The sequence below is a fragment of the Epargyreus clarus genome, unplaced genomic scaffold, assembly GCF_041222505.1.
Source record: "Epargyreus clarus isolate Ecla_fem2 unplaced genomic scaffold, WU_Ecla_fem_2.2 ptg000018l, whole genome shotgun sequence".
Lineage (NCBI taxonomy): Eukaryota > Metazoa > Arthropoda > Insecta > Lepidoptera > Hesperiidae > Epargyreus > Epargyreus clarus.
In genome coordinates this window covers 16,067,598-16,080,212 of record NW_027332226.1, presented here as the reverse complement: position 1 = coordinate 16,080,212, position 12,615 = coordinate 16,067,598, and the positions used below count along the sequence as shown (strand labels likewise).

Here is a 12,615-nt window from a genome sequence, read left to right as displayed (position 1 = left end):
CGTAAACGCACAGAAATATAATGTCAAATGTCAAAGTCAAAATGCAATCAGATGTTTTGTTACAAAATACTATGTTAGAAATGTGTTAATAAAATGTAAAAAATAAATATTTATTCACATAAAGCAGGGAAATGGAGATATACATACTAAATGTAGTGGTGTTCTGTGTATTAGTACCTTCTAGTAACTTGCAACTGCTTATAAATGTTCGAAATCAGGTGTGTGTTTAGCATAGATTACTCGTTTCTAGCATTTCACTCGTATCTTTAGATATCGTGTTGGTATTTATTAATTATTTACATACTTTTCATGGTAGTCACACGTAGTTGCGGTGGCTTAGAAAGTTATTTTTCAGACACGAATATATAAAGACCTAGCATTTCTTTTGTTTGCATTTATTTTGTAAATGATAAAATGGTGAATATATTCTAGGGTGGCGACGTTATGCAGGAGAACATAACAGCGAACGTGTCGGAGGACACCATCACCCTGGAGTTCCTGCGGCCCGACGGCGTGTACGTGTCGCAGCTCGTAGACTTCACTAATGTTAGTATACAGCTGCCAGCAGAGATTGTGAAATCAATCGTAACTTTAAGATGCATCTAACTGTATTTAATACTACTGAAGGCACTTATAATATTTGCTGTATTTAATTTTTAATATGCCTATACCAGTGTAGTTTCCATTGGTATAAGTCTGAACTAGTAAAAATCTATTTCAATATTTATTTATTGCTTACACTGATAATATATTTCTGAATGATTTCAGGAAGTTGAAGCAATGAAAGTTATTATTCCTGGTGAGGAAGAGCTGGGGCAAACAGGCCACCAGACCCTCTGTTTTCTCACCCACGCTGCACAGGCTGACTTCATTGCCCCCGACGCTATGGCTAAACTGAGACAGGTACACAATCCTTACTAAGCTTTGATCATTTAAACCTAACACCACATTTTTATTCATAGAACATTCATTAATGACAAACATAACATCCTCTTATTGGCTACTGATATCCCTATACACACAATTATTTATGAGTAGGAAGTATTTGTATCTAATAAATTTCCTTTTCAATTTTTAGTTAACCGATTGTATTGTTTGTGTTCGGTGGGTGGCACCTGAGAGGTGCCAAAATTTGAAGCCATAAAACTCGGATAAATCGACATTTATCAAAGTTGTTCTGAAAACAAAAGTGTCTTTATTTATCACGTATTTCCTTCCTAGAATGTCAGTTTCAGCAGATCACGTGATTTCAAATACTTCAGGGATTGTAAACCTTCCAAAAAATATATATTATATTATATTGCAAATTACTGTGATTGTATTACTATAATAGTACCTACTTTTCGTTAATAGTAAGCCAATAGAAACTGGATTAAAATATTTGTACTTTGGTGTTTATCTTGGTCTGAATAAATAGCGCAATCAATTTCGATATTCTATTAGAAACCTATCCATTAACAATTTGAATTTTTATTCTAAACAAAACACCAGAAAATAACTATCATAGCGCTCTGCACGTCTCGAATGTTCATATTTAATTCTACAGTAACACTAAAACAATCAATTCATCAAAAACTTACAAAAATGTGTACAACACCTGATAGAAATAAGACACTTACCATTTCTGTTATTACACAAAAATAGTCACTTTTGTAAACACTAATCGAAAAGTTAAACCATTCACTTTCGCTTTTGGGTGGCTACTAAACTTACAGCACGTGGAAAAAGCAAAACAAACGATAAGTTATAATTCATGGCGGAGGGCACCTTAGCGGTGCAATCAAAGTCCCTGGCGTTTGGCACCCCAGTGGTGCCACGAAATATTTGTTCGCCGCCAGGCGTTAAAGTTTGTCCAAAAGGCCGCCGCATTGAATTGGTTAACTAAAAGACTAAATGTCTCACTAATTACTATAAATTATAATAGATATTATATGCTTTCAGGAGCCTTTTAAATAGATTCTATTTTATATCCATCAGAAAAATCCAGGCACAGTGCGTGTAGCAGAGGAGGACAAAGGCTGGCGGCAGAGCACGGCGACGGCGTGGGCGGGGCGCGCCACGCGGCGGCTGTCGGCCTCCGCCGCGCGCCACTGCACTGCCGCCCGCCGCGTCTACCTGCGCGCTGCAGACCTCGCGCGCTGGCCACCCCGACCCGGTACATTATTTCTATCAAAACTAATATTATATATAGAGATAGGAATTTGTTTGTACTTAAGTATGTTTTACAAAGGACTTAAGTATGTTTTATCCCGAAAAAGAAAATACCGTTCCCACAAGATAGATAAAAACCTCTGACAGGGGAAAGCTAGGCCTATTGTAAAATTATAACTTGCCTTGCCTTGCCCATTTTTATAAGGTACTTTTGAAGTGATACTGCAGTAAAAAAAACTCTTAACATATCAATGTTAAATTACTGTCAATTTACATCAACAGGGCTGGAGCAATCGTCTTATGAAGCTGATGTTACACCCTTCCCTGAGCATGCATTGGGCACTCGCGCGGCCGACGGCATGCCGACCATCAACGTGTGCCTTGCCGAGACGGACCCAACCAAAGACTGCATGTGCCATTTAGAGGTTTGTTATATGGATACAATCTTACTAAATTTTTTTTTTAATATGATTGTTACTAGAAGGTATAAGTGGCAAAAAACTTTGTTGTATGTGAAAACACAACTGCTTTGATTGAGTCTGTAATTTTATTCATTATAACCAATGGATTTTTCAAATGTATTACGATTAATATGCTGTTTTTTGTTAATTTGTATATATTTTGTTTTTAACAACTTATGTTACTAATCATTACACAAATATTTTTACCATAGAACCTTCTTTGTAATCTATTATAAATGATAGATAAAATATGTTTATTTTTTAACAGGTGTGTGTCAACTGGTATCCTTGTGGACTGAAGTATTGCAAAGGCAAGCCCCAGGGAGGGTTGAGCTACCGCTGTGGCATCAAGACCTGTCACCGCTGCTACCGGTACCACTTCTATGTGCGTCAGCGCGACGCCTGCCTCAGCTACATTTGACGGCACGCCAGCCCCCCGGGCTTCTTGCAACTGCTACACTGCTCCTTTCAGGAGCTTCGATATTCTAAAACATTTTACCTTATTATGTTAGGATCTTCCTTTTTCTACATTTATAAACAGTGACTGTCTTGTGTATATTCTTGTACATATTTTGCTACGAATGAATGTATTTATTACTGTAATTAATAGTATAAGTGTGTAATAAAAGTACATTTGAATGTTTATCTATTTATTGTCTACCTTAAATTATGAAGTGTATAAGCTACTATATCTATGGATTAATGGCATCCAGGAAAGGGTTCATGACGGTTCTTCCTCAGGACAAATTGAATTTTCCTTTCCATATCTTCGTTATAAATTGCTTTGCACTTCTCATGGTTTACTCGCCTCCTTGTCTATAATTAAAACCAAAATCAATCAAACATGCTGCCAGTTATAGTATTTTAAGTGCTATATATATTATTTTAATAAATTAAGTTTGTTAATATTACAAAAAGTCTTAGGTTGGGTAATTTAAATGGTATTTACATATGGAACCTTTTTAAACTTGTGAACTATATAATACAAAAAGTAACTTGTATCATGTATTAATATAGAAATGGCACCTCGCAGAAAAAGAATAAAATTATATATTGACCTGGAAGGGCTTTTCATAGAATCTGGTGAGTCGGTACTGCTCCAGGAGACCCTCCTGGCCGAGGATGCGGTTGACGAGGCGGCAGGCGTCGTCCACGTTATTGTCCTTTACGAACACCGTGCGCGCGATGAACGACGGGTGCCGGTTGCTCAGGAGCCTCAGCGTTAGGAACATTTTTCTTATATTTAATATTCTTTTGTCATATAGGTTAAGTTAATTCGGTTTGGCAAGTTGACAACTTTGGCATTGACATATTTATATTTTCGACGATTTGACGTTTTAACAAAAAAATAGCTGTCAGTGTCAAATCAGTAATGTACTGTGACCTAATATTATTGAACATTGAATTCTAGTTATTTAACCACAAATTAAACGAACAGACGTAAACATATTATTTTATTTAATATTTACATATGAAATGACACAATTCAAATCTATTCAAAATGACATTTCAAATGCGATTTATTCCATTTATACTGTTACTAAAATTGCATTGCTATTTTTATAGATTTTTACAGAGCTCTTATTATCGACATTAATAATGGCGAACGATTCTGATATGAAATCATTGATGACCTTATCATCGAAGTCAGAAGCCAGTTCAGCGCCCTTGTCTAGAGCGAAGTGGCGAAACGTGCCGCTCCACGAGCGTTGCGCCTTATCTGACATGGTTAAGATCAAAGAGGCATTCCAAGATGCATATAGGAATAAATTTCTACCCAATGAATTCAGAGACTTACTACGAACTTTACTCAATGTGGAATATGACGATGAAGAATACAAAATATTATTTTTAAAGGTGTATTTTTTACTTTTACCAATTAATTTAATTTAATATAATAATACCATTAGTTACATTTTATTTCCTTTTACGCTTAAAGATAAATACGAACCGTAACGGCGAGATTGAATGGGATGAGCTGGTGTCACATCTGCTTCTGGGCTACTTTGGCAACGACCCTGAGAATCAGCGTGAATCGTTGCAGCTGCCCATCATGGGTCTGCCCACTATTATGCGCTCCATGCATCGACAAACAATATCCAGGATCTGTTTCTGCCCCGACGTCGCTAAGGTTCATGTTGCTTGTCACATTTGTAATACGTACTTCTCCAACTATGCGGTATCTCCTTACTTAAACAAGTATTTAAGCTTCATTTGCTTAAGGTAAATTGTTTGCAATCAAATAATTGAAAAAGATAACGTTGGCCAAAGTAAACCGTTTACGCTTTGAATTAATTGTATTTTTCGCCTACCCCCCCTTAAACATTTACGGTGGCGTCTATCACTTACTTTATTGTCTTAAATAATTCTTATGGTAGGATGTTTTCGTGTTAAATAAAATATCAATTGTTTTGTTAAGAACCGAACCACAGATCCAATGCAAGGAGCTTATATAACTGCAAGCCGAGACGGAATGATTAACTGGTGGACCCTCGATATGAATCTTCTACGAACTGCTTATTCCTCCAGTCGTGAGTAAAATCTTCCAAATTCTTTCCCTTAACCTAATATAGCCTTAACATATGTTTTAAATCTACTTCCTTAAATAAATCGTTAACAAAACTCAGACCCCAGAAATGAATACCTAAATGTATTGGATTTATATAGTGACTATTCATATATTACGATCGTAATATGATCTTCATAAATGTAGTTTAAATGTCTTTTGAGGAGATGGGTAGTTCTACTCTCTAGTAAAGTGTCTAAGATTCTCTAATCTTAGATAAAGTTTTTGTTATAAGTAGGTATTCGTATTCTTCATCCAGGAATCGTTCTACTATGTATAACTTTCTTGCATTTAAGTATCATTAGTTTGCTCATATTCAAAATAATGACCTTGCATTATATTCCTGATTGCGAATGTTATAGCACATCTAAAAGTCCGGACGACGTGGGTGACGGACATGGTGTGCATGCCGGACGTGAATATCGTGGTGACGAGCTCAACGGAGCGGGATTTACGGTTCTACGACTGTACTGCTAAGACGTTTACTCTCAAAATCGTTATTACGAGCTGGGAGTACATGGTATGGCTAAGTGTCATTAGTTATTGTTCCCATTTCAGACGTTGGAGACTTTTGAAACTTGTGTTTTACTATTTTGTAACGATAGGTACTACTATCGCCTTCAGAGAAGAATATTACAGGAAACTTTCTTTTGAGTATTGCAGTTTACATAAGTACTTATTGGATTACCTATCAGAACTGAAAGAGGTTTAAATTTCTATTCTATTCATAGATACTATCTGAGTCTATGATTCTATTAATATAAATCGACTCCTTATAAGTAGGAGGATTGACGGTAGAAGATTGAAGATAGATTGAAGGTTAAAACTTTATACACTTAAGCATGTTTGTTTTAATGGGTTAATAGATCAGCACCATGAAATATTTGTAGATATGTGCGATGTACTACCACTTCCACAAAGACGAGAACGAGAACTGCATCCTGGTGTGCGGCGACGTGGGCGGGTACGTGCGCGTGCTGCTGTTCTCGCCCATCAAGCGCGGCCCGTTCCGCAACCAGCCCGGCCGCGCGCTCACGCAGCTGCGACATGTGGACTTGCAGAGACGGGTGGGGATACTGTCATTAACCATATTCTTAAGAATAACTAAAATACAGCAGTCTTTGTATTCATTTCAAAATTCAGTTTCCGTATGTTTTGTCCACGAAGCTCGAGAGAGATGGCTGGACATGAAAGTATGCTTTGTTGCTTATTTAGGTATATGAGAGTATTTTTATAAACTTTTTATCCCGATATTTCTACGGGACCATGAGACACGCACATCGAAGCGTTGTGACTTTTAGCTAGGAAGATAATCATAGCTGTTATAGCTAAGGTGCAATATTATGCGGGTAGTTTCCTCGTCGTTGTCCACTTTGCCTTCATACTGGATAACTGATGTTGGTCGGTTGCTGCAGCCGCACCTTTTACCGGAGCTGCGGCTGGTGGAGGGCCCGCGCGCGCACCGCGAGTGGGTGCGGCAGGTGTCGTTCTACGCGTCGCTGCACTGCGTCGTGTCGTGCGCCACGTGCCCCGACTCGCTGCTCATGTGCGACCTCGCCGGCTCCAAGACGCACAACATGTTTCGTGTTGATAAGGTCCTCTATCACAATTGAACTAAACATGATATTGATAAGTGATATACAATAAAAAGTATCATCAACCCAAGCTCTGTTGGGGTTAAAGAATTCAAATACCGACGAATCGATCAATTTTATACTAACAATCCCAGATAAATTTATTTATCTGAGCTACATTACATTGTACGTTGTTGTAAAGTTTATTTTCTTTCCACTTATTAAAACAGAAACAGGAGAAACTTTGCAGCCAGTAGGTAGATCTCAAAGGCTGCATAGATGGATTCCTAGAACACAAAATTAAATTGTCAGGGTGTCCAATGTTTTGTGTTCGACGAAGATGCGCATATCCTGGTGACTGGCGGGCCAGACTGCACGGTGCGCGTGTGGAACCCGTTCGTGCCGGCCAAGCCCAGCGCGGTGTTCCACGGTCACCACGCGGGCGTCACCGCTATCGTGCTGCAGAATGCCGGCCAGACCGTCTACTCGCTTTCTCGGGACCGGGTCATCAAGGTTTGGGATGTGCAGGGACAAAACTGTGTTCAGGTAACTGCATTATAATAGTTAATGCTATGTAGCTCAGAAACTACGTTTAACTAAGCTTTGCAACCAATGCAGCTTTCGTCACTCTCCTACGTTTTCAGACGTATATTGACGTTCCACCGCAAGTGGGCGAGCGGACGCCGATATCGGCGGTGTACAACCCTGTAACGCGCGAGCTGATCCTGGCAGCCGTCAAGATCGCGGTACTGGTGCTGGACGAGCAGCTCAACCCGCAGCACACGGACGGCTTCACGCACTCGCGCGCCGTCGCCAAGGTCCTCTACAACCCGCTCTTCAAGGTCGTCATCACGTGCGGCATGGACAGCATCATCATCAACTGGGATCCAGTCACGGGTTTGTTGATATTATAAAATACGTCCAGTTTTTAAACGTCTTCATCAGGAATTACTATTTATGTTATTCAGTCAAGAGTCCAAGAAAATAAATAATTTGATTTTTTTATGAAATACTTAAATTAAATTTATTACACTTCTAGCTGGCTTAGTACCAAAGCTAAGCAAGTCTAATGTTGATTTTAGGTAAACGTAATATGATGGTTCGAGATGCCCACACCAGGCTGTTGCATGGTGAGTTGATCCCCGTCGAGATCACCGCAGCTTGCTTCGACCCCGGCAACCAGCTCTTAGTTACTGGAGCTAGAAATGGGACTCTGAAGGTTCCTTGTTTAAATATACAATAAATAATTACAAAATTCGCAACCATAATAATAATGATGATAATATATTTAGGTGTGGAATTTCAACACGGGTCTTTGCTTGAGATGTATGTCGATCGAGCACATGTGCGAAGTGACCAATTGTTTTTGGGTGGAAGGACGGTATGCCTATTTTCTTGACATTCTATAATTGTATAATTTCCTATATCATTTTTTGTCAAATGTATAGGTACCTATTACTCTTGCCTATATAATCTTTTGTAACTTTGTATATAAATGATTATCTAAAACGAAGGCAATGAAGCAAATCTTTGTGAACGCGTAGGATAATGGCGGTGGGGTGGAACCGGCACGTGACGGAGTTCGAGGAGGGCGGCGCGGGCGGCGGCGGCGGCGGCGGCGCGGCGGAGCGCGGCAAGGCGTGGGAGACGCGCCACACCGACGACGTGCTGGCCGCCGCCGCGCGCTCGCCGCTCACGCTCGCCACCGCCACCTACAACTCCGAGCTCATCCTCTGGAAGCTGGAGACCGGACAGCCGTACAGGTTGGTCGCCACTTACAGTACCCATTCTGTAAACCGGCGACGTGTCAATGATTTATGGAATAAATAGTATCATAAAAGTCAGTCAAGAACCTGACTAGTCTGAAAGACTTGGTTCTGAATACCCACTGACTTCTATTAATTTAATTTAGGCAGTTCTCGTGCACGGAGCCCATGCTGCGCATAAAGATGACGTACACGAAGCGCACCACGTCGCCGCCCACCGCCGCCGCGGGCTCGCAGCACCGCGCTTCCGCTATACACCGACCTAGGTAAGTATACTCATATCTAAAATTCAAGGATAACATACGCAAGCATTGTCTGTAGGCAAGTACAGAACTCAATTCAATGTACTAAAGTAAATTACAGGTACAAAGTACATAGAAATGATACAAAGTTCAAAGTATATAGGTATGATAAGTAAGGTAAGACTAATATAAGATCATTTGTATAATAAAACATAGGGAATTCCATGTACCTAAAGCTGTTTGTTATCATATAACAATATATAAGTAGTCCGCGTAAAACTGCTAGTCCGCACTGAATATAGTAATGAATCGCGTCGAAATAGTAGTAGATAGTAGCAGATAAATTTTGCACGCCCAATGTGGTAGAACATAATGTACTCATTATATATTTAAGTTCCTTTTAATACTATGTTCTAGCAAATAAATGATTTGATTTGATTTGAAAAAAAAAATAGGAAAGTAGTATTAAGAGCGCGGGCACATGTCTACGGTGCGGCACCGGCTACCGTGTAACCACACGGCGCCGCTACCAGGTGGCGGCACAGTGTCGTGCCGCGACACAGCACCTTGTGCCGTGCACCGCGGGAAACCATCGTTCAGTTTTTATCTTGATATGGACCGCGAAAGACCTATTATTTTGCTCCTGTCACTAAGACGACAGATGGAGAAAAAACAGAATCAAAGAAAATATTGGGTGAATCCATATCTTTCTATAATTAGCCATGATGGAGGTCATTTTGATAGGAAATATGAAGCGCTGAAAAAATATGGTAATGAGAAATTTTACGAATATTTTAGAATGTAAAGTTTTGAAGAATTTCGTTTTTTCTTCATTCGTCGTCGTAGTATTTAGTCGTGGTAGTAGTATTTGATTTCACTTCAAAATAGTCTATATGCTCCTTTACAAAAATATCTGCGGCTCTGATGTCCATAGAAGCTAAGGTTAAAACGTTAAGTTGCTCAAATAATGGCCGACAGCTGTCCGATGGTCCTACTCCACATATTGCTCTTATACTCACGCTCGTCCCCCGTGTGAGCAGCGCGGTGGGTCGCGAGTCCGTGGACTGCGCGGCGGCGGTGCAGAAGGCGCGCGCGCGCCGCGTGTCGCGCGTGGCGCTGCCGGCCGCGGCGCAGCGCGTGCGCAAGCTGGCCGCGCACGCCATGATCTTCCTGCCCACGCGCCCCTGCGCCATGCACGTCGGTACGACACTACCCGCCTCTCACACCACCCCACTATAAAACCTCCGACCTCAGCTCTGAGCCTACGACGCTCAGTAGCCCGTTAAAGGTTTATGTCTGAGGAAACGGGCGAAAAAACATCAAAAATATATCCGATTTCAATGTCACTAAAATGTAATAAATCATGTAATCGATGCCTTCTTGAAGGTAGTCATGTATAAATATAGTTACATATACGGTACAGAGTAACGATATTACAATTACACGTAAGTAGGTACACACTAGTGATTAGAGGTATTATAACTATTCCCGTTATTAAACTGTTCTTGCTGAAGTCTCCGACCAGAATGTCGCTCTCTGTCAACTCGAGCGTCGCCATGATATCATCCCCACTTGATATCCCCACTGCATCTATGTTTGAACTGTAGTAATCAAATGAGTGACTTATTATTTTAAAGTACTAATATAAAAATGCGATATCGTTAATATTCAAGCTTCGTATTAACGATGATAACAATCAGGAAACAAAAATCAAGAACTCTACGTCAACCGATAGTTCGCTCTACTATTTATGATGCAGCGTTTGGTAGAGCAATAATATTATTTATTTCATGATCATAATGCTTATTTGTATCGTCGATTATCATTGAAACAACATGGTTGGCAGCTTCATTAATGGTGGCGCTGGAGAACGGGCAGGTGCAGTGCTGGTCGGACCACCCGGCCGGCGGGTACCAGGGCTCGTTCCAAGCGGTGCATACGGCCGGCGACTACGTGTCGGCGTTCGCCACCGATATCGCCAACGACTACCTCTTCACCGGCACCACCGTCGGCTACGTCAAGGTCTGGCTCATGACCAACTACCTCAGAAACGAGGAGGTACATCTATTTACATTATTATATACCTTATTTGAGATATGTGATAAAGCTATATTTCAATCGTAAATAAATTTGATAAAATCACAGTTGTTCACTCTTGTCCTGTTAATAAACAAATTGCTGGTGACCGAGTAGGTCCACGTGAATATGCCGAAGCTACGGATGACGTTCCCGTTCCTGTGGCGCGACCGCATCGAGGGGCGCGCCAAGCGCTGCGTGCGCGAGCAGCCGCTGCCGCTGCTGCTCAACAGCTACCGCGCGCACCTGCGCTGCGTCACCACGCTCGCCTACCTCGACGACCTGCGGCTGCTACTCAGGTGCCTATATCCTATACTTACGCTCAAATGTAAGAGCCGAACGCGATGTGGCAACATACAATAATGATTGTTCACTAAATGGAGTAGGAGGAGAAAAAGACAAGGGAGACCTATTTAGCGATTGACTACGTAGAACCTTATAAGTATGATATATAAAGGTAATATTTTTGTCCTCTATAAACTAGAAATGAGAACTTAATTTCTCTCTCATTCCTGTTTCACAATGTTATTTGATGGATCTTCTGTCTCGGAACGTTCAGCGGTAGCTCAGACTACTCGGTGCGCGTGTGGCGGCTGACGGGCGAGTACCTGCACACGCTGGGCAGCTTCGTGCCGCTCGATCTGACCGCCACGCGCTTCCCGCCCGACGTCAAGAAGGTCGCCAGTTTCACCACATTCAAGGTCAGTCTGAAAATACTCCTGGGATAACCTATACATTGTCTGGAGACGAATGAATATGAGTCAAATTATATATCCATGATCCAGTATTAAGAAATTGTCTATAATTTTTTTTTCATAATTACGTGCGTTCAGGTTAAACTTTGTGTAGGTACACCAATACATGTAGATTTTGCACTCCGACTAAGATATCCAATTTAAAAAAGATGTCCCTGGTGTAGGTGTGGCGCGGCGGGGAGGTGTCGCGCTACGTGCCGGGGCGCGCGGTGGTGGACGCGCTGCGCGACATCACGGCGCTGGAGCTGCGCACGCGCACGTTCGGCGCGCCCGCGCCCGAGCCGCTGCTGGGCCGCTACCTGGCGCCGCCCGCGCGCCCCGAGCCGCAGCTGCCGCCCACCCTGGACGACTCGCTACCCACGGTTACTTTTTATGATCATTTCTTTTAGTGGCAGGCTAAGAGTTTTGGAGGCCCGGGTCGGCAAGTTGAATGGAGGTCCCCAGTATAAAAAGTTCGCCTGACCTTCGGTTCGGTGACCTTCTTTTTTTCGCTGACGAATACACATTTCATAGATAGTTTGGTTCTGACAACATTTTTAGCAACTGTGTTTGGAAGCCCCAAAACTGTGTTCGAAGGCCTCCCAAGATCAGAAGCCCGGGGCGGACCGCCTCTTTGCCCCCTCCTCCCCTTAAGTCGCTAGAGACTTCTTTACATTACATAGTTAAATTAATTTAGATTGTAGAAACATTACTAGCAACCAGAACTGGGCGGCAGCGACGTCGTAGTAACAGTGGTTGTGGGCGCAGATCCCGCTGTACACGCACCTGCGCATGGCGTCGACGCAGCCGGTGCGGCGGCCGCCCACGCCCGAGCTGGTGCGCGCCACGCGCCTGCGCCGCGCGCCGCCCGCCCGCAAGCCGCACTTCCGCGCCGCAGAGCCCGAGTGACCCCAAACCCGAGCTTACTTTCTCATGTTGCAATATTCCCTAAATGCTGTATTTTTTAAAATTGGTATAAGTCTCTTCGATTAAAATAATTTTGTATCGACTTTATTTTACTTTTACTTACAAAAATATTTTTCTA

At 41.9% G+C, this 12,615-nt stretch overlaps 3 protein-coding genes across 3 annotated transcripts; 2 read left to right on the top strand and 1 right to left on the bottom strand.

The window, feature by feature from the left end:
• The first annotated feature begins 10 nt into the window (after nucleotides 1–10).
• Nucleotides 11–3,255, top strand: oaf (BRICHOS-like domain-containing protein out at first). Its single transcript, XM_073082938.1, has 6 exons — nucleotides 11–218; nucleotides 433–546; nucleotides 769–903; nucleotides 1,978–2,155; nucleotides 2,434–2,576; nucleotides 2,881–3,255. Exons 1-6 carry the CDS (start codon nucleotides 132–134, stop codon nucleotides 3,031–3,033), a joined length of 810 nt encoding a protein of 269 aa, XP_072939039.1. The 5' UTR covers nucleotides 11–131; the 3' UTR covers nucleotides 3,034–3,255.
• Nucleotides 2,959–3,929, bottom strand: mRpS21 (mitochondrial ribosomal protein S21). Its single transcript, XM_073082940.1, has 3 exons — nucleotides 3,671–3,929; nucleotides 3,274–3,428; nucleotides 2,959–3,097 (listed from the first exon to the last, which is right to left on the bottom strand). The coding sequence occupies exons 1-2, from the start codon at nucleotides 3,842–3,844 to the stop codon at nucleotides 3,312–3,314; spliced, it is 291 nt and encodes a 96-aa protein (XP_072939041.1). The 5' UTR covers nucleotides 3,845–3,929; the 3' UTR covers nucleotides 2,959–3,097; nucleotides 3,274–3,311.
• A 275-nt stretch (nucleotides 3,930–4,204) lies between these two features.
• Nucleotides 4,205–12,579, top strand: LOC140749778 (WD repeat-containing protein on Y chromosome). The gene is made up of 18 exons (XM_073082934.1): nucleotides 4,205–4,469; nucleotides 4,552–4,743; nucleotides 5,032–5,143; nucleotides 5,541–5,698; nucleotides 6,069–6,245; nucleotides 6,594–6,773; nucleotides 7,065–7,298; nucleotides 7,397–7,649; nucleotides 7,835–7,971; nucleotides 8,045–8,133; nucleotides 8,297–8,515; nucleotides 8,665–8,784; nucleotides 9,801–9,961; nucleotides 10,607–10,818; nucleotides 10,954–11,135; nucleotides 11,396–11,537; nucleotides 11,756–11,953; nucleotides 12,339–12,579. Exons 1-18 carry the CDS (start codon nucleotides 4,212–4,214, stop codon nucleotides 12,477–12,479), a joined length of 3,165 nt encoding a protein of 1,054 aa, XP_072939035.1. The 5' UTR covers nucleotides 4,205–4,211; the 3' UTR covers nucleotides 12,480–12,579.
• The last annotated feature ends 36 nt before the right edge of the window (nucleotides 12,580–12,615 follow it).